Below are 18,812 nucleotides of genomic sequence, written 5' to 3'. Positions count from 1 at the left end.
TCATTTTGCTCTTCAACTCTCAGTTCAGTCTTCCAGCATGTAAGGGTTATCTTTCAAATCACCCTGTGTAATCATATGTCAGAGGCCGCTTACTGTGTCTGTTGTTTTCTTTCTATCGCCTTTTCCCTCTCGATCCCTCTCTCTGGCCATCTCTGTCTGTTTTTTTTCCCTCAGTCTCAGTATAATCATATGTCAGAGGCCTCTCTCTTTCTCTCTAATCTAAGCAGTATAATAAAAAGTGCATTAAAAACATTAGAAAATCATTAGGTGCTAAAGGCAAAGCACGGCTCGTTTAACTGAGAGGGCTCTGGAGGTAATTTCATTATTTTACAGCCATAAGAGTGTGCGCAACACACACACATACACACACACATACACCAAGGCCAAATATATTTTAACTAATGCAGCTCAACCCTACCAACCATCCTAACATGGCCTGCAATCTATAGGGCAATGCTAACATCAGGACTAATTGGCAAGAAAAATGTGTGTGTGTGGGTGAAAGAGGCTCTGTGTGCAGTATTGCGCTGATAATGCCATCTTGCAGTAAATGAAATGTAGAGCAGTAGGTTGCGTTTAGGTAAGTGCATTGGCAGCAAATGAATTGGGTTAACTTCTCTTAGCTGAGTGCATTTTCACTTAGAATAATAGATGGAGTCTTTATGATTACCTGTCTCACGCACCATCTCATATTCACTTCCTCTGTGTTTGGTTCTCATTCTCACTTTTTTCTACTTTGAACTTGATCACCATTATCATTCGTAGAAAACATAATAAAGTTAAATTACTAACACTCTTCCTCTCCCTCTCTTTGGAATTTAATTTATTTCACGCCCCCTTATATTTCCCCTCACAGATTATCTCTTGCTTGTCCTCTATTTGTCAGATTTTCCAGTGTCCTTCAGTGCCTCTGTAATTCACCCCTTTATTTTGCCTCTGTATCCGTGACTCATTTCCTATAGGTTACCATAGTACTGTATATCAATCACCATAGGAGTTTTGGTGTAGTATCCTCCATGGGTGTGCTGACAGAGAATTTCTTGGAAGAGTGAAGAAAGGGAATTAAAGGAATTAGATTGAAAGGACGATCAAAGAGAGAAAGACTATAATAACGCAATTTAGAAAGGTAGAGACCGTCTTAAAGAAAGATTCATGGTCAACTATAAGGTAGAGAAAGAAGATGTGTGCTCGTTGTACAAAATCTGTCAATTATTCTAAGTGATGCACTTAGCTAAGAGAAGTTGAGTTGAGTTTTTATTTACAAAGCATCAAATCACAACAGAACTTATGTCAGGGCACTCCTCAATTTGAGTCTGAACTGAACTCAATAATACTAATTACAGAGATCACACAGTGTCTTGGGGACAGTGGCACAGAAAAACAGGCAGCTAGTCTCAACTAGATTGAGAGAGTGAGAGAGTTGAAGAAAGGGATAATACTGATAATATTAATGATAATAATAAGTAGTAGTAGTAGTAGTCGTAGCAGCTGTGGGATGGCATCATATAAGTGTTTTAAATCACAGATCTAGACTCTACGGCTCAGGAAGTAGAAAGACCTGCAGAGAGCAACAGGGTGAGAGTGAAGAGAAAGCGCAATGCGATGAGAGAGAGAAAAGCAGAGGGGTCACAAACAGAGCCATGGGGTACTCCATATTTCACATGAGAATTTATCATTATAGCATTATTATCAAAGATGCACTGTGTTCTGTGCGATAAGTAGGACCTTTAACCAGGTGAGGGCCAGGCCAGAGACACCATTTCACATTCTCACTCTTGTGCTGTACATATAATCATATGCACTTAAGCTCTGTCTGAACATCTGTCACGCTTATGCAGTCCTTGAATGTGGGGGTGGTTAAAAGTGCTGAAGTGTGACGTCTGAAATGTTTGTTGGTCTGAGTCTCCTGTCATTGTGAGAAAATAGAAAACCTTAAAAGAAGCTTGCAAGATATTCAAATTCAATGTATCCCCAGGTTGAGAATGATACTTGTCAAATGTTTTTTCTCCCATTTTCTCCCACAAGTCTGATCTGATGATCAATAATGCAGCACTGTTTATGGGCATTTTAAGGTTTTAGTGATATAGCTTTTAAAAATGAATTCAACCACTGCACAGGCAGTTTTCGCGGTGATCATGGGGAAGAAATTTGCCTCCAAAAGTCAAAACACAAATACCATCTCTTGCAGCACTTTTTTTAATTACAGCACAGTAACAGTGGAGGCAGTCGATCATGTACATAGCAGTACATGTAGCTTACGTGTGACGATGAGAACAGTGGTTCCCTCAAATGTGTGTTTTAAGGTGGACATGTCTCCAGTCTTCGTTGTGTCATTATTTTAATAATGTTAAATAATGTTTGGGTTTCTGTCCTCACATGTGCCATCCTCAGAGCCAGAGGGCATGTCCGCCCCAGAGGTGGTTCCAGTAGACAGCAACACGGTGCGTGTGCTCTGGCTCCCTCCTCTACAGCCAAATGGAGCAATTGTTGGCTACTTCATCTACGTAAACGACCATCTCTATGGCAGCGTAGACAACAGCTCAGGCTCGCTCCTGTTGCGGGACCTACTGCCTTTCACTATCTACAACGTACAGGTAAGCACAAAAGAAATCATGCACACCCAGACACAGACAAGCAAGTCTGTACGTTACGTTTTAGTCTGTTGTTTTGGTGTGACTTTCAGGTGGAGGTGTGTACTGTGTATGCCTGTGTGAGAAGCGATGTCACTCAGACAACAACAGTGGAGGATCTGCCGGCCGACCTGGGGGCACCACACGCTCAAGTGATCAGTCCCAGGTAATACAACGATGTACTGCACGTGTTTTCAGTTTTTATCTGAATGAAAATGTTTCTTAAACCTTTTTTTAAGTGTTGCCATTGTCCCAGGTTCATGAAATTTTACAACCTTTGGTTTGAGTGCAGTAATCGATAATGTTTATCGGCAGTGTAGAAGGTTGGTTTGCAGGTTTGACACAATAGAATCAATACAACTGGCACCAACACAGCAAATTGTTTGGCCATTTTAATAGAACTGTGCAAAAATGCAGTTTTAGTCAGTGTTAGTAATCTGTATATCACTAAAGTATTATTGAATTCATTTTTATTACAAAAGGTCAGTTGTAGGCTACATTCACAACAACTAAAACTGTATCTATCTACAGCTCCCCAAGACACAAGATTGAGATTTATTTTTAACATTAAATACACCTGAATAATTCAGTCATAATTACTTATAAGCTATCTAAAGTGTTAAGCACATAGTCATACATTAAAATACTGTATTTTATAACTGAGGTCACCTGATTTAATAAAAGTTATATGGTCATATGACTCTATAATTCAGTCAGATGAGGTTACTTTTTAACAGCCTCCAAAAAGTATGATGGTAAACTGATGGGTTTTTTTTGCAGTAAGTGAAATTTAATGACATTTAAAATGCTTTAAAGTGTTTGACAGAAGCCATCATCCTGCTAATCTTGCAGTTACAACGGAAGTGGTGATTTGTGGCTTATTTTCTCTGTAGGAGACTGTGGAAGTTGTAACTCTGCGTGTTACTACACAGGTCTTCCCCTGCCAAAGATGTCAGAGATAAAACAGAGGAAAATCAATAGTGTGAAGTGTATAAAGATACACACACCCTGACACTGTAACTCAACTTTGTCAAGCATTAACCATGCATGAATGCGTGTGTGTGTGTGTGTGTGTGTCTGTGCGCGCACACAAATGTGAGTCTCGCTCTCTCTCTTGCAGGGCAGTGAGGTTGGACTGGTCCCCTCCAGGCAGCCCCAGTGGCATCATGCTGGGTTACGAGGTTTTAAGACGGACTCTGAGGTCGTGTGCCAGTGGGTCAACAGGGGTCACACCCTCTGGGGTTGAAGAGTCAGGAGGTGTCGGTGGTTTAAGGTTCAGATGTTCCTACCTGCAGTGTCCTGTGAATCATGGTGTGTGTGGGACGTCCTGCTTCAGTCCTGACACACAGGTGATTATAGTCTGGATGTTTAATGTATCTGTCATGTATTCCACCTTGGAGGACATGCACTAATCAATATTATGCTGATCGTCTGGAGGATTGCACTTTTTACACTTTTTTGCCACTTTTTTTTTGTCACCTGGAACATCACATACCTGTCTGCAACATGTGATGAGGGTGTATTTTTGACATATGGAGTAAATTACAATTTGTTTTAAAAAGCAGAATATAACCCCAACAGTGATTATGGAAGATGCATTTTTGTCACAATTCTCTTTTCCACACTTTTTTCACCTGGATATCAGGGTCCCTTTTAGCTAGATCTTGTCATGAGTAGATATTAAAACCTTTGCGGCACAACAACACATTATAAAACATCTGATCTTAAAGGGGAACTGTGCAAGTCCAGTTGCTTTTCCACTATTTTGCTAACCCCCCTCTTGGCTATGTGCATTTGTTTACAACAAAGCTGGCGAGAAATCAATCAATAGAGCGGCAGATAACGTTATATATCATATACGATGTTACGACGTGTATATTTGTGTAGTCTTATCCATCATAAACAAGAGATTATGGTTTACGGAGTGCGTTTTTCAGCCAAGAGACACTAAGGCAGAGAGCCTCCATTCTCCCTCGTAACAAGTTACATGTCATTTATTAAACCATCACAATTACTCCACAGCTGTTTAATTAAGGTAAAAATGTAGCATAGTTAAGCTAAAAATCCTGCATAGTTCCCCTTTAAGTAAAGAATATGACTCGTGTTGCTGTGTACTCACCAGACCTCAGACTTGCAAGCACAAAAATATACAGAGACGATTAGACAAATACACACTTGGCTGTTTCCTCCTCCAAGTGCACACACTATTTATGTTGGATGGATAGCCATGCTCTCAGTGATTCATTTCTCTAAATAGATTAACTTGTCATCTGCATTCACTTCCATCCTTGTGTCACTGAATGCCAGCCAAGTTGGCACAATAACCACCCGCCATACATTTACTTCCACAGCAGCCAGGGGCACAAACAAAAACAATATTTATTATAAGCTCATACATCCAAATACAAATAGACACCGATTTAAGTTTTGTGTGAAGTGACAATGTTTAATAGAACCAGGCACATAAAAGAAAAAGAACTATCCCTGCATATCACTAACATGTACTCACAGGACCCTTCATTATATTGTTTGTTCAAGTTTACAACACAAAGTTGAGTACACATGCTGTTTCCTTTGAAGGTTAATGAAATAATGTTTGTAATGTCTTGAATGAGCCAGTATGATATTCTCTGAGTTTTGTGTTCAAACTGTGATGCTCATCAGAGCCTCACAAAGTCACAAAAAAACTGTATTTTATTTGTGTCTTGCTGTCTTGCTTTGAGGTTAATGCTGCCAAAATACACAGATTTAATAAGATGTTATTTCTTTACAGAAATCAGTATTATAAAAACATGGGTTATGTGTGTAGACACTAAATCATATACAGCTGTTTCCATTTGAGTGACCACAGAGGTGATGAAGTTTTTACATAATGAAGGAGTCAAAGCCAGTTAAAAGTAAATAAGTAGTAATAAGTAACTATACTTCAGTGGTGTTTTGAGGCACTTGTACTGAATGTGAATAATTCAATTTCATGCACCTTAATGCTTCTTCTCTAGTGCAATTTGGAGCCAACTGTTGTAACTTTTACTGTGTTGCTTTTATTTTGAAATTATTTTCCACATTTAAATTATTCATTCATTAATCAAGTATAATTAATTAATTAAACGTAATGTATTATTAAGAATTAAACTGTCCAGCAAGTATAGCAGTTATCATCTTCACCGGTTGCCACATTGAAGTTATTTGTGTATTAATGCATTACTTGCAATACAATAATATGCATTATTGTAAAGTAGTAGTTCATGAGTACTTTTCCTTTTAAAGGACTTTAAAGTGTCCTTACATAAGTAGTTTAGTTTTGTTTACTATTTGTGTGGATTTTGCTCTGTGCACACTCTCATGTGTGTGCCTCTGTGTGTAGGTTTGCTGCAGGGGACAATTGTACAACAAGAAGCCACATCATCATTGCTGTGAGAGCAGTTACCTGAGTTTTAATAATTCCTCCAACCCAGTTTGCTGCAACGGCAAACTGCTCCGAGCTCTGCCTGACCACCAGTGCTGTGGAGGATACTACGTTGGTATAAAAGCCAGTGAGTTGTACTGTACTGTATATCACTCCATATGTTTATATTTACGTGGGATATGCTCTTTTCTACTTAACTTGACTTTATCTTCCTCCAGTGTTGCCTTCATCTGTCCTTGTCTTTGTAGATGAATACTGCTGTCCTGACCACTCGCAGGGCCGAGTCTCAGTGGGGCTGGGGGACAGCTGCTGTGGGGGGGTTCCTTACGCCATGAAAGGCGGCCAGCTCTGCTGTAGCGGGAGCCTTCATGACGGCTATGGGGTCCAATGCTGTGGAGGCTGGATTGTAGATGATTCACTGGTGTGCTGTGGTGATGCTGAGAGAGGGGAAGTGCATGCATATACCCCAGGTGAGTGAGGGAAACATGCGCACACACACACACACACACACACACACACACACACAAACCACTGTTGTTACAATAGTGATTTTTTGCTCAACAATGAAAGCACACTGGGTGAAGTTTGATGGCCTGCTGAGCCTGTTTGATACAGAACTGCTTTTGTCAGAGAAAATCCTTCATTGTTAAGTCCAATCAACCAAAGGGGTTTTGCTCAGAAAACTAGTTACTTTGGCCCAAAAAAGGATTTTGTCAGAGTTTAGTCCCTAGTAATGTTATTATGTTTATTGGGGGGAAAAGGAGAAGGTGATGGAAAAGATAGAAAACAACGGGACAAGAGAGTAAAGCAAGGAGGGTTGAGTTAGACACATGGTGCAGGAACGTGGGGTCGTTTCCCTTTCCTCCTCTCCTGCAGTGTCCCAAAGCACCCGGATACCATGGCACAGATGGGACTGTGTGTGTGTGTGTGTGAGTGTATATGTATGTGTGTGTGTCATTAGACATCTTTGTCATGGCAGATGATGATGAAACACACTTGGGATGGCACCATTGAGGGCACTGCCAAGCACACAGCAGGACAAATACACACTCATTCTCTCTCCTTCACACAGACACACACACACTCTCTATCACACATATAGACATATTACATTCACCCACACATACACACAAACATGCGTGCACAGAGTCAACAGGGTGCCCTCGGCAGGGTTCGCTCAGTGCTGAGTGCCAGAGACAGACACGTGGACTCTATTCATCACACATAAACAATGGCCCCATATGGGCAGGCCTATAGCACTCCATTAGCCTACCCGCAAACACACTGACACACACACACACACACACAAGATCCCTGCCCACATAAAAACACATACATGCCCACTAAAAAGTTCCTAGAAAGCAAGTCAACAAAAAAACAATACTTTTATTTTATTTTTTTTAAGTTTTATAATTTCATGGTTTTGATTTTTAATCACTTTTTCCTCTCTTATTATGAAAAAAAAATTTTCAACTTAATTTTTTTTCAACATATTATATTTTATGACATTGTTAATGACTTTAAAATATTTCTAGTATACAGTACTTTCATGTTCTGTCCCCTTGTCACTTTCTTTGTCTCATCTGTCCCCTTTTCTTCTTCTCCGCTGGATCCTCTTTTCTCTTCCTACTGAGCAGGCTACATGGTCATCCTTCATTTATGGAGGCCTCCCAAGGAGTGCATATGCTCCTCTTCCTTTCTGCCTCCTTCTTTTTATTTATTTCCCATCTCCTCTTTCTCCTTTGTCATCTTCTTTGTTACCTTTCCTCAACTTGTTTCCCCACCTTCTCTGTCTCCTCTTCTGGCGTCTTGCTCCTCATTTCTCCGCCTATCATCTTTTCTTCCTCCCACTCCGACTCCTCTCCCTCCTTCCCTCCCTCCCTTTATGCCCCCTTCCCTTCCACTCATCAGTCATTAGCGTTAGCTTCCCCATTGAGAACATATGGTATGATGGATCGCAGGGCTAGCGGCGCTAGCAAGGCTAGGGGCCATTTGCCGGGTGCACCGCGCTGTCGGGGAGCCCTGGGGCCGGCTCTGCAACCTCGACCCCACACGTCTGTTTCAAGACACTCACACAACATGCACACAGCAACACCTATTATAGGATAGGATACTTAACCTTGGCACCACTCGTTCTCATTGCTCCCTCTCACCATGTCCAGGGTTTTGTGTTTTTAATGATGTCGTGAGAGATTTTAGGAGGAATGAAAGGAAGAAAGGAAAAAGAAGAATGAGAAGAAAGGAACAATGAAAATGTAAATAAAAAAGGACTAATGATTAAAGGGAATTCTTTTTTTAAGTACAGGATACACAAAATTAAAACACAGTAAAAATGTAAACAGTGAAAGAAATAAGAGAAGGATACGAATAAAGTAAAATAGTAAATAAATTAATATAAGAAAGCAAGATTTTAAAAAATTATGATAGTAGAAAAAAGAATAAGGGAATGTAGGGAAACAGATTTTTAGAAATGGTTTTAAAAATTAATCAGATAAAGGAAACGAAAAAATGAGGAAGAAAGTAAGTGAGAAAGAAAGAAAGCAGGAGAGAAGAGTGGTGAAGAGCTAGATGGAGCAGATTAAAGGAGGAGTGAAGGGTATCCCATTGTGCCCAGCTGATAGACTAGGTTAGGCTGATGTGATTATGGGGTCCCTGAAGTGCGATCTATCACACATTACCGTCCACACTGTCAACAACCATACACACACACTGCAGGGGAACAGCAATGCCAGGAGACAGCCGTCTGGCAACAGATACACGTATTGGCTTGCATGCACATGTGCACATGTAGTTATACACACAAGCATCCGTAGGCATACACAACAACGGTCAGACACAACCGCACACACACACTCAAAAGGAAACATGCATGTGTAAACACACTGAATAGCACGTACGTGTACACTTTTCCAAAAATATGCAAAACATATTCATACACAGATGTATGTGTTGTAGGCTGGATTTAAGAAATCTGATCTTGTCCAATCTGACCCAAAGAAACGATGGGAAACTGCTACAATTTCTGAACTTAAATATAATATATATATATTATATATATATATTAAAAAAAACACACACACAGGCCACTTCTTCAACCAAAATCTAAATGTGTTGGGTTTTCTGGAATACTTTACCTCATTTACAGAGACTAGTTTCTTGGAAGCTCCTCTCAGTCATCCGTCTCAAGCGGTGGCTCACATCTCACTTTGGCTTTCGTCACATAACTGAGACAAAAGCCTCTGTTTAGGCCCCAACTCTGTGAGCCCTGTCAAAATGCTTCAAAGTGCGACAGTAAAGTGTAGTGTGTCACTGATGGGAGACAGATAGGAGACACAGACTTGAAGGAAGTCTAAATAGCATCATACATGTGACTTTACCCAAACTCACCTGGTTAAATGACAGTTGTTTCGCCATCTCAAATGGCCGGCCTAACTTCTGCTCTGGCCAGTTTTAGACTTTGGGGTATTATTGAGATGGTCTGTAATCCTTTCCTCAGCATCCACAGTTATTATACAATAACACAAAGTCTCTGCTAAATCCCTCCCTTCCAAATCTGCCAGTTTGTTTAAACAGCTTTCATTTCACTTTCAAGTAGATTAAATACTGTTTGCTTTTGGACAAAAGTGCCTCCGTTTTTGTGCAGCATTTCCTCCTGTGTTGTAGGTTCAAGACCAACTTTTAAGCTCTTCATTTGCTCCTCTTTTCTTTTCTCTCTGAGGTTGTATGTAAGATGTTTAGCTAAGACTTAGGTGAGATTAGATGGTGTTTAAGGGAACGTGTGTGGTGTCTTTGGCCTCCCGTTGCTCCCTGACTCTCCCTAAGTCCCCTGCCTCACTGTGCGCGCTCCACTAATCATTTCCCTTTCACACTTTTTCTTTATAGTGCGCAGTTCTTTAACTCTTCCATCTGCCCTTCAACCTACCCCATCTCTCACTGTGGGTGCTACCATAAATGCCCTCCCCTCCTCACTTTTTCTTGAAGTGAGTGAATCTTAAAAAATGTGTGCATTCCTTTAACTCCTTCCCTTACTCCCTCCCTCTGTCCCAGCCCAGCAGGCCCCATCCAAACGTTCAAGGACAAATCTGAATATCCCTTTTCACCGTTTAAGTGTTAAAAGCCTGGCGGTGCTGGGTGTTATCTTAACGCGCCTTGCCGTGCCATCATCAGAGCGCGTGATGAAAATGGCTGTGATGATGCTAAAAGAAAAAAAGAGGAGGGGGAGGAAAAAGTAATAATCAAATATGTTTTTCAAGGGCACAGTGACCATTTGCTGGAGGGAAATTATCCCAGTAGTTAAGCTAGCTCACTCCGAGCCTGGCGGAGTTGTGAGAGTGGATGCGTTTGTGTGTATGAGTGTGTACAAGTCTGCATGGTTTATTACTTCAACTTGATGCATGCATGCTCCACTTTCTGTATCTGTGTCTGCGTATGTGCCTGATCGTTTCTTCATGCAGATACACACATCCTGCACACGTCATTTCATTGTCTCCAGCAAAAGATTCTCAACAGTTTTATGAGTGTGTATTTCTCTCTGTTTGTGTGAGTGTGTGTGTGCGTGTGTTTCCCAATGCCAAAAGCCCCTCATCAATGATGGGTAGCAAATGGCCAACAGTAGTGGATTCCAAACAGCAGCGTCTGGCTGCTTTAGAAGATTGAGTGCTCTCTGAACACAGGAAGACATTTCTCTCTCTGTTAATGTATTTATGATGATGGCTTTTCTATTAGGTTTACTTTAATGACTGGCAAGAATAAAACCAGAGGCTGTCGGGAACACAGAGATGAGGACAGACTGCTGTGTGTGTGTGTGTGTGTGTGTGTGTGTGTGTGTGTGTGTGTGTGTGTGTGTGTGTGTGTGTGTGTGTGTGTGTGTGTGTGTGTGTGTGTGTGTGTGTGTGAGTGTGAAAGACTTCCAGGTAAGAGTGGGGAGCAAATTGAGCTCACATGCACATACACACACAGATTGTTGCAGGATGTAGTTACAAAATATTACCTGTACGGAGTATATCAGGTGTGCTGGTGGTTTTAGTTCCCCTTTATCCAAGTAACAGGGTCACGTCATTAAGGTCATGTGACAACGGTGCCATAGGTGACATAGTTGAGTTGATTGCAGTTCTTTTGCTTTCACAATGAAGAATCAAAATGACAGTGACAAAAAATATAAATAATTTGTATTGAGTTATGTCAGTTTGTTGAGATCCCCCCTCCTGTCCGGTGTTGCCTCACACCAGCTGCTAAACATTGAACGTAGCATTTGAACTGAAACGTTTTCTCTTCTTTCTCACTGAACTGTGGAAAAAGCAGAAGATGTGCATAGCGCTTGGAAGTGTTTATACAGTCACAGAGATGCTGGAGAACCTCTTCATGCTGGTCACCATCCCATACTCACCAACTTCAAGATTCACTGCTGACAGTGATGGATAACCTGAAGGAGGTGGGCCATGGGTTAGGGGTCATTGTGTTGTCAGATGCAATGTCTCTGGCACAGTGTGTGAGGATTGGATAGTTGAATGCAAGGTGAAGGTGTCTGCTCTAAAACACACAGCCAACTAGTGGATAACATGTTAAAGTGTGTGTAATTGAGGAAACAGGGTTATCTATCCATCATCATCTGTTCCATGCCCCTCAAATTTTGGACACATACAGTATGTAACTACATCATACAACATGATGTGTTCTTTATTTTAGCAAAACTTACCCCTTATATATTGTCATTGTTTTATCACCTTGTTAACTCTCAGCTGTTTAATTTCTTTATCACTTCCTCTTTCTTCATCCCAGCGCTCCTCGCTCATGTTTGTCACAGACACTTTAAATACACATGAACAGCTGCATGCTGTGTCTCAGCCTTTAGTGAATCCCTGTAGAGTGGTGAAAATATAAGTGCCACCAAAGCATTTACCTAAGCTCAGCACACATACAGTACACACACACACACACACAAACACTCAGGACACACACTTACAAGAATGCATGCACACACAAATGCGCACAATGTCACACACATCCAGCTGGTAATGATGTTGAGATCTTAAAGAAAAAAAATAGACATCAGAAAGACAAGAGGACAACCAGTCAGGTGGGAGCTGTGTTTGATTGTGTGTGTGCTTGCTGCCCCAACCTCCTTGTGTGTGTGTGTGTGTGTGTGTCGACAGGGGAACACTGGGAAAGTCAATCCACTGTGATTTCATCTCTCAACATGGCATATAGTCTCTCCCCTTCGGAGCACAAAGTGCACGCATGCACACCGGTCACACGTACAGCCTGTGTGCATGTGTATGAGAGTCGAACCAACAATGGAGTTTTGAGGCTGATAGCGTGAACATGTTTTGATGAGAGCTGCTTTTAACTATCACGTAGTAACAAATGTGTGGTTGATTATCTGATAAGAAACCTTGAAGTGTCGTCATTCATTTGGGAGTTGGGACCAATCAAAAACAACTATAAACAACAATTCACATACAACAAAAAATATATCAGTAGTCGTAGAGCTGGGATTAAAAATGGGAGCCTGATTTATAAAAAAATGCAGCCCATAGAACATTTCAAAAACTTAAACTTGCATTTTGAATAGTTTATTTGAATGCTTCATATACTTTTTTGTTTCTCTGAGAGATGCATGAGGTGTTTGTGTGAGTGTGTGTTTGTGTGTGTGTGCACACTCTTGTCTGTAAGCTGTAAATGCTCCTTTCTTTGTTGTGAGAGCTTGCAGATGTGTGTGTCCTCACTCTGTCTGTGTCAGTGGAAGATTCTTCAGTGTGTGTGAGTGTGTGTGTGTGTATGTGTGTGTGTGTGTGTGTGTGTGTGTGTGTGTGTGTGTGTGTGTGTGTGTGTGTGTGTGTGCGTGCGCTGGTTTACACGCACATGCATGTGTTTGTGCGCACTTGCTCTGCACTTTGTGCCAAACCGCTGTAATATATTCAGGTATTTAAAAGTGTTTGGTTTGTTTAAAGTTGTGGAGGGGTTTTGGTCTCCTAGAGAGCTCGGATAACCCTAATCCACAACACACATTTTTATCAGTAGTTCATTGGCAGGGCTAAATATTGACTTATCATTAAGTGGAATGACTGAAACCCTAATAATAATTCACGTTGTCTAAGCACCTTGTGTTGACGCGCTGCTCCCGATGCTATTAACGAATGTATGCAAATCCAACATAAATCTGAAGATTAGGGCTGAAGCATTCTGCGATGCAAGAGAGAAAACAAGAGGTGTGTGATAAAATGTTGTCAGCACACACACACACACATGTATACACTTGCACAAACACACAGAGCTTATAGAGAGGAAGAGAAAATAGGAGGTGTGTGTGTCAGAACGTTAACACAATTGTGCAATCATATCACACACACCCATACACAGATAACGTGCACAAAGACAGGGATTGGATTTCTGCTGAATGTGTGATAATACAATAGTGAAGTTTAGCTGCAGAACAGTAAACAAGCGCCATAGGCGTACAGTACAGTACGAAGATAGTTAAGAGAGAAAGAGGGAGAGTTACACTGGAAGGAAAAGAGGATACAAGGGAGGTGGAGATGAAGAACAGTGATGAGGAGAGAAGAGGACAAGGGAAGAACAGGCAGATACACAGAACTGTAGGACCTGAGTAGCAGGAAAAGAAGGTAGAGCATGGGTAGGTAGCTGGTGGCAGACAACTAGAGGTGGGGAGACCATAGAAGTTGGGAGGGAGGACAGGAAGTAAGGGATAACTCCTGAACTTCAGGTTGCCACTTCTAGAAGTGAAAGAGAGAATCGTTAGAAAGACAGTTGGGCTTCCAGAGAGTAGATGGAAGCACAAGACACAGACGCAAATCAGTAAAAACTGTGAGTTGCAGGGGGCCTTTTGTCCGGATGGAAGGGAGGAGTAGAGGTGAGGATGGCGAGAGGACGAGGGATAAGTGGAGAGAAGCTATTTTGGAAAAGTGTTGAGCTGTTTATTTGCGCGTCATTGAAGCTGAAGTAAGGCGCTGGGGGAATTGGCCACCAAGCCCCCGCTCTGCAACAGCTGCCGCTGCTAAGTGAGTTACTAGCCGTCAGACTGCCTTTATGTCACACAATCACACACACATACACATGCATTTTCCTGTCACACGGTGCCTGTGATGGATACGGCGTGGATATAATGCACCGCTGCAGCGCAGTAGAAAATATGTGCCGTTCACCACTTTTGGCCTTTAAATGAAATGATTGCTTAAATTAACAGCGTTTCCTGCGCTCAAAGAGTGAATGCTGATTAGGGTGTTAAACAATAAGTTATTCATCACTCCACAACTAGCTGCAGCCCCATTAAAGGCTGAGGCCGTGATACAGAGCAATGACTTAGTGTAATGTCTGCTGTCAAATAAAATGGGCACCACAGCTGGGGGTAGATAGTGCCACAGATCAGCATGTCATCAACTGTTAGGGTAAATTTGCTAAACACCTTATGAAAGAAAGTTGGACTATTTTAACTGTTTACTAATAAAATCCCATACAGTCTTTTTCAGTCTGTTGGGAAATGGAAGCTTTTACTTCTCATTAAAATATGACTTGTCCTCCGTGCATCATTACACTTGTGATATTTTAGCCGTGCAACGCCATGTTCATTTATATTTCTAATACGTCCTCACAGTATGTGGTTGCTGACTCAGTATCTTAGCAGGACAATATTACAGCCTTAATCCATCGCAAGGCCAAAGCAGGACAGTCCTCCCCCTCGACTAAGCTGTGCTGACGTCACGGTGACCAGACTGGTTCAACCTGTGTAATTTCTGGGTAAAAGCTGCTGCCAATCTTATTTCACTTCCATGTCCATGATCAAACTTTAATCTAATACACATGAGCGTGAGTTTTTTTCTAAACTCCCTCCCTTTGTTAGGGTGTAGCATTTGTATTATCAGGAGAGGTATTAGACCATCAAACCAGAGGAAGGCTGTTATTATGAAGCAAACCCCTTCAGTCACCTGCTAGTTCATAGTTTCATACTGTTTACACCCAGGTGTGTAGACTTATTGCCTTTGAAATTTATTATAAGAACAAACTTATATCAGTTTGATGCAGCTGCAGTAAACTGATTGAATCAGAGTTATAACGTACATTTTATGCTTTTAAATCAGTACACAATGCATAACCTGAAGCTAATTAACAAATATGTTAATCCCCAACAACGAACTGAAAGCAGGGAAAAGTATGGTGATAAGTTGAAAATTAATACTTGATGTATTTACTTGATTTAGAATTGAAGATGAAATAAAGAAGCAGTAATTTTGACTTGTGTGATATGAATTATGGCCTAGTCATGGACAAAACTGCAACTGTCTTTTACGTGTAAACTATTCAATTAAATTTCATTTTTATTCTTTGAAACCAGCATAACGTAGACTGCATGAGCCAACGTCACCCATTTTTTGATCGCTACCCATATCCATTTGAAAATGTATATGCATGTGACAATGTGGAGTCTGTGTTTTATATGGACATAAATAATCTTGGTCATTGACCTACAGTAGCATGTTATTCTGTCAAATCATTGTTTAGCAGAGTAACTTTCACATTTCTAACCAGTATAAAATGAAGCCTTTGACAGCTTCTCTGGAGCAGAACATCATTTTCTCTTGCAATAATCTCTTTACCTCGAATCTGCAGGTGCTAAACAGTTTTAATTTGTCAGTCATTCAAAGTGATTCAAGTTATTTGGATTTGAAATATGAAGTGGAGAAGGTGAAGAAACATGCTTGAAATTTGATATACACCTGCAAAACATTCACACAGAAATGGAGTGATATCATGTATTTTAAATGTCACCTTGCTGCTGAAGGTGAAGTGGCGGCAGACAGACATCACCTATCACTGTCAGAGATGGCAGCTCTCAGAAAAACACACTTCCTCTTCCCCTGCACTCCTCCGACGGCATAGCCTGAATATTGCTGCTGTATAGAGATGAATACGGGAGAGGAAAGGAGGCGTGCAGCGGAGGAGGGAGAGATGAGGGGAATGTGTAGAAGGGTCGATAAGAGAAAATGCGCACTAATATTCAGAGCAGCTTAAATACTCTATCTGCGCAGATGGGGAAATGGAGATGGAAGAGAAGAGGGACAGGGAGTTTGGGAAGTGAGAAGAGAGACAACACAGCCCAGCATTTCCTGAATATATTTACAGTGTGGAGAGAAGATCAGTGTAAAAGGGACGGGGGTGAAGGGAAAGGAGCTGAGGAATGAGGAGATGATATGGTGGGAGAAGGACAGGAGAAAAACAGAAACAGGCAGAATAAAGGGTGCTCTGCATGGACAAGCAGAACAGCAAAAGAGGAGGAAAAGAACAGAAAGTTGAACATAAAAATTAATTAATTAAACATTAAAATGCAAAATAAAACAATAACATGTTGCATATCTTCTTGTCTTTAGGTTTTGTCTGCTGTGGTCAAGAGTATATGAACTCTTCAACCTCTCTTTGCTGTGTGGGGAAAGATGGGAATCCCACTATGCACCCTGCTGGCAATGCCACAGTGACGCTGCAGTGCTGTGGGTCAAAGGCCATACATCAGGAAGAGAAATGCTGCAATGGGATTGGCTACAACCCTCAACGACACATATGTGCTGATCGACCCACCCCCGGCTTGTCGATTCAGGTATGTGAGACGTGTTTGCATCTCTCACTGTATCTAATGCTAATGTGTGACTCTCTCTCTTTGTGCTACGTTGTGTTATGACACTGTATGAATCAAATTGTCAGTTTTATTTTGTTCAGTCATGTCAACTGGATGTGGACACACAGAATTGCAAGATGTGAGACTACATCAAAACTAAATCAGGGTCTGCATGTCCAATGGACATCGGCAGAATTATTTCCCCTTTCTTTCTCCCTCCTTTCTCTCTAAAACTCACACACATAATGTCACATCAGGAGTTGGGGACCGGGCCATCTTCCATTTATCAACTGGGGTCGTGTGGTGTTTGTGTGTTCCTAAGTCAGCATGAGAAAAGCACACACGAAGCCCATACACACACAGAGGCACACACACACAGGGACAAAGGGTAGGAACTCTCATTAGCTCTAATGATGTCATTAAGGACCCATGCATAACACACACACACACATAATCACACACACGTAGTCATATTCTGCAAGTGAGGGTGTGTGTTAGACACAGAGACGCTGCAGAGCTCAGACAGTTTTTGCTTCTGTTGTGGTTCCTGTGTTCAGCCAAACCACAGAAAGTGTTTAATAGGAGGAAGTCAAAGATTTTTTTTCACTTTTCTCCCGTTTTGTGTCCTGCTCCCCTGAATTTGTTGTAATACCTTTAACAAATTATTTAACTCCTCCTTCCTCCCACCTCATCCCCCTCCTCATTCTTTCTGTCTCTCCCTCCGTCTTCCTTCATCCAGCACCAGTGTCTTCAGGGGACCGTGTGTCCCGTAGCCGCAGCATCCACAGCTTACTGCGGCTCCTGTGACCTCGATCCATCTACGACCGCCTGCACATGGGTGCTGTCTGCGCGCACGCTCGCTGACACGCCCTCGACAGTGTACTCACCTGCCATCAGCAGCACACAGGAAACTCTTACTACAGCGAGCCTGCCCACTGATACGAACAGAAACACATACAAAATGGCAGACACGTTCAATCGCACACACGCTGAGAACAGGAGATATGAGGGAAACCTGTGTCCGTCACATGAGGAAGTAGTTCACAGCGGAGATGCCAGCATATATACCTACACAGGTAATTAATGTGTGTGTGTGTGTGTGTGTGTGTGTGTGTGTGTGTGTGTGTGTGGTCAGTAGAAAAATAAGCCATCATTTAAGTTTATTGTGTTTATTTTATAATTTTTGTCTTGAACTTTTATTCATCTGGTGAATGTCACTTTTGTAGTAGTCTTTGATAATAACCCCTCCTCTGTGACCCTCTATCTGTTTCACCACCTCTTCAAAGCAAATCAGCTGTTTTATCGCCCATCTTTAAAACATTTTTTATGTGCCATTTTTGTATCCCCCCACCACCTCCCCAAAATACCTCCCATGAGCCACCTCTCAAGTCATCACTGCGTATCACTGCTCAAACCTTTCAGCTTGTTGGAAATTTTAGGAAACTAAAGTTTTAGCTGCTTGTGAGTCAGCTAGTGATCTGATCAGGCAGGCAGATTAAACACCTGCTTCTTTCAAACTCACCATTCCCAGAGGAATGGTGGGTTTATTCAGGGGGCTCTTCTTATCCAAATTTGTAGTTTCAAGTAGCAAGTAAAGCTGCCTGAGTGAAACCACACAGGTTGACACCTTCTACCTTTGATAAAACTTTCTTTTACATCCTGTTGCAGTTAAAACATGGAGACAAAGTGAAGGTTCAGTTCAGCAGCGCTGTCATTACGCTCAATTAGTCCATCAATAATATTTTCTATGGTGCAAGCTTCTTTTGTTTAGCCATTTGCCCTTCCACTTTGCATTAATTAAATCATCTGGAATTCTTTCAGACAGTCTGATATCATGATGGCCTCAACACACACACAGCCATCATGAAACACATCACTCAGAAAGAGAGAACCTGCAAAAACCAAGTCTGCATTTAATCTATATGTATCAGCCGCTGCAATCAACGTGCTTTAGAGACAGATGCCTTTCCACACACACAGGCAGCTGTTCCAATGTACATTAATAGCTGTAACGTGGTAACTCTCTCTGTGCTGTACACTTGTGTGTCGTTAAAACTTAGAGATGGGCGCTTAAAACCCATTTCAATGTTCTTTACCTGGTTATCTGTCCAAAGGGAGTGTCTGGCCTGTGTGTGTGTGTGTGTGTGTGTCA

The 18,812-nt window shown here is 41.6% G+C and overlaps 1 protein-coding gene across 1 annotated transcript in view; it reads left to right on the top strand.

Moving 5' to 3' along the window:
• Window positions 1-18,812, top strand: part of ush2a (Usher syndrome 2A (autosomal recessive, mild)) — a 184,947-nt gene that overhangs the window by 113,881 nt on the left and 52,254 nt on the right. The window contains exons 58-64 of the mRNA XM_085764102.1: window positions 2,392-2,594; window positions 2,684-2,796; window positions 3,751-3,979; window positions 5,995-6,163; window positions 6,285-6,506; window positions 16,419-16,642; window positions 17,400-17,736. Coding sequence (XP_085620228.1) covers window positions 2,392-2,594; window positions 2,684-2,796; window positions 3,751-3,979; window positions 5,995-6,163; window positions 6,285-6,506; window positions 16,419-16,642; window positions 17,400-17,736 — 1,497 coding nt within the window. The remainder of the gene's footprint in view (window positions 1-2,391; window positions 2,595-2,683; window positions 2,797-3,750; window positions 3,980-5,994; window positions 6,164-6,284; window positions 6,507-16,418; window positions 16,643-17,399; window positions 17,737-18,812) is intronic.

This window comes from Trachurus japonicus, chromosome 3, assembly GCF_045865225.1.
Source record: "Trachurus japonicus isolate A0001 chromosome 3, Traja_1.0".
Lineage (NCBI taxonomy): Eukaryota > Metazoa > Chordata > Actinopteri > Carangiformes > Carangidae > Trachurus > Trachurus japonicus.
The sequence above is the reverse complement of the archived record's forward strand: the minus strand, read 5'-3'. Positions and strand labels throughout refer to the sequence as shown.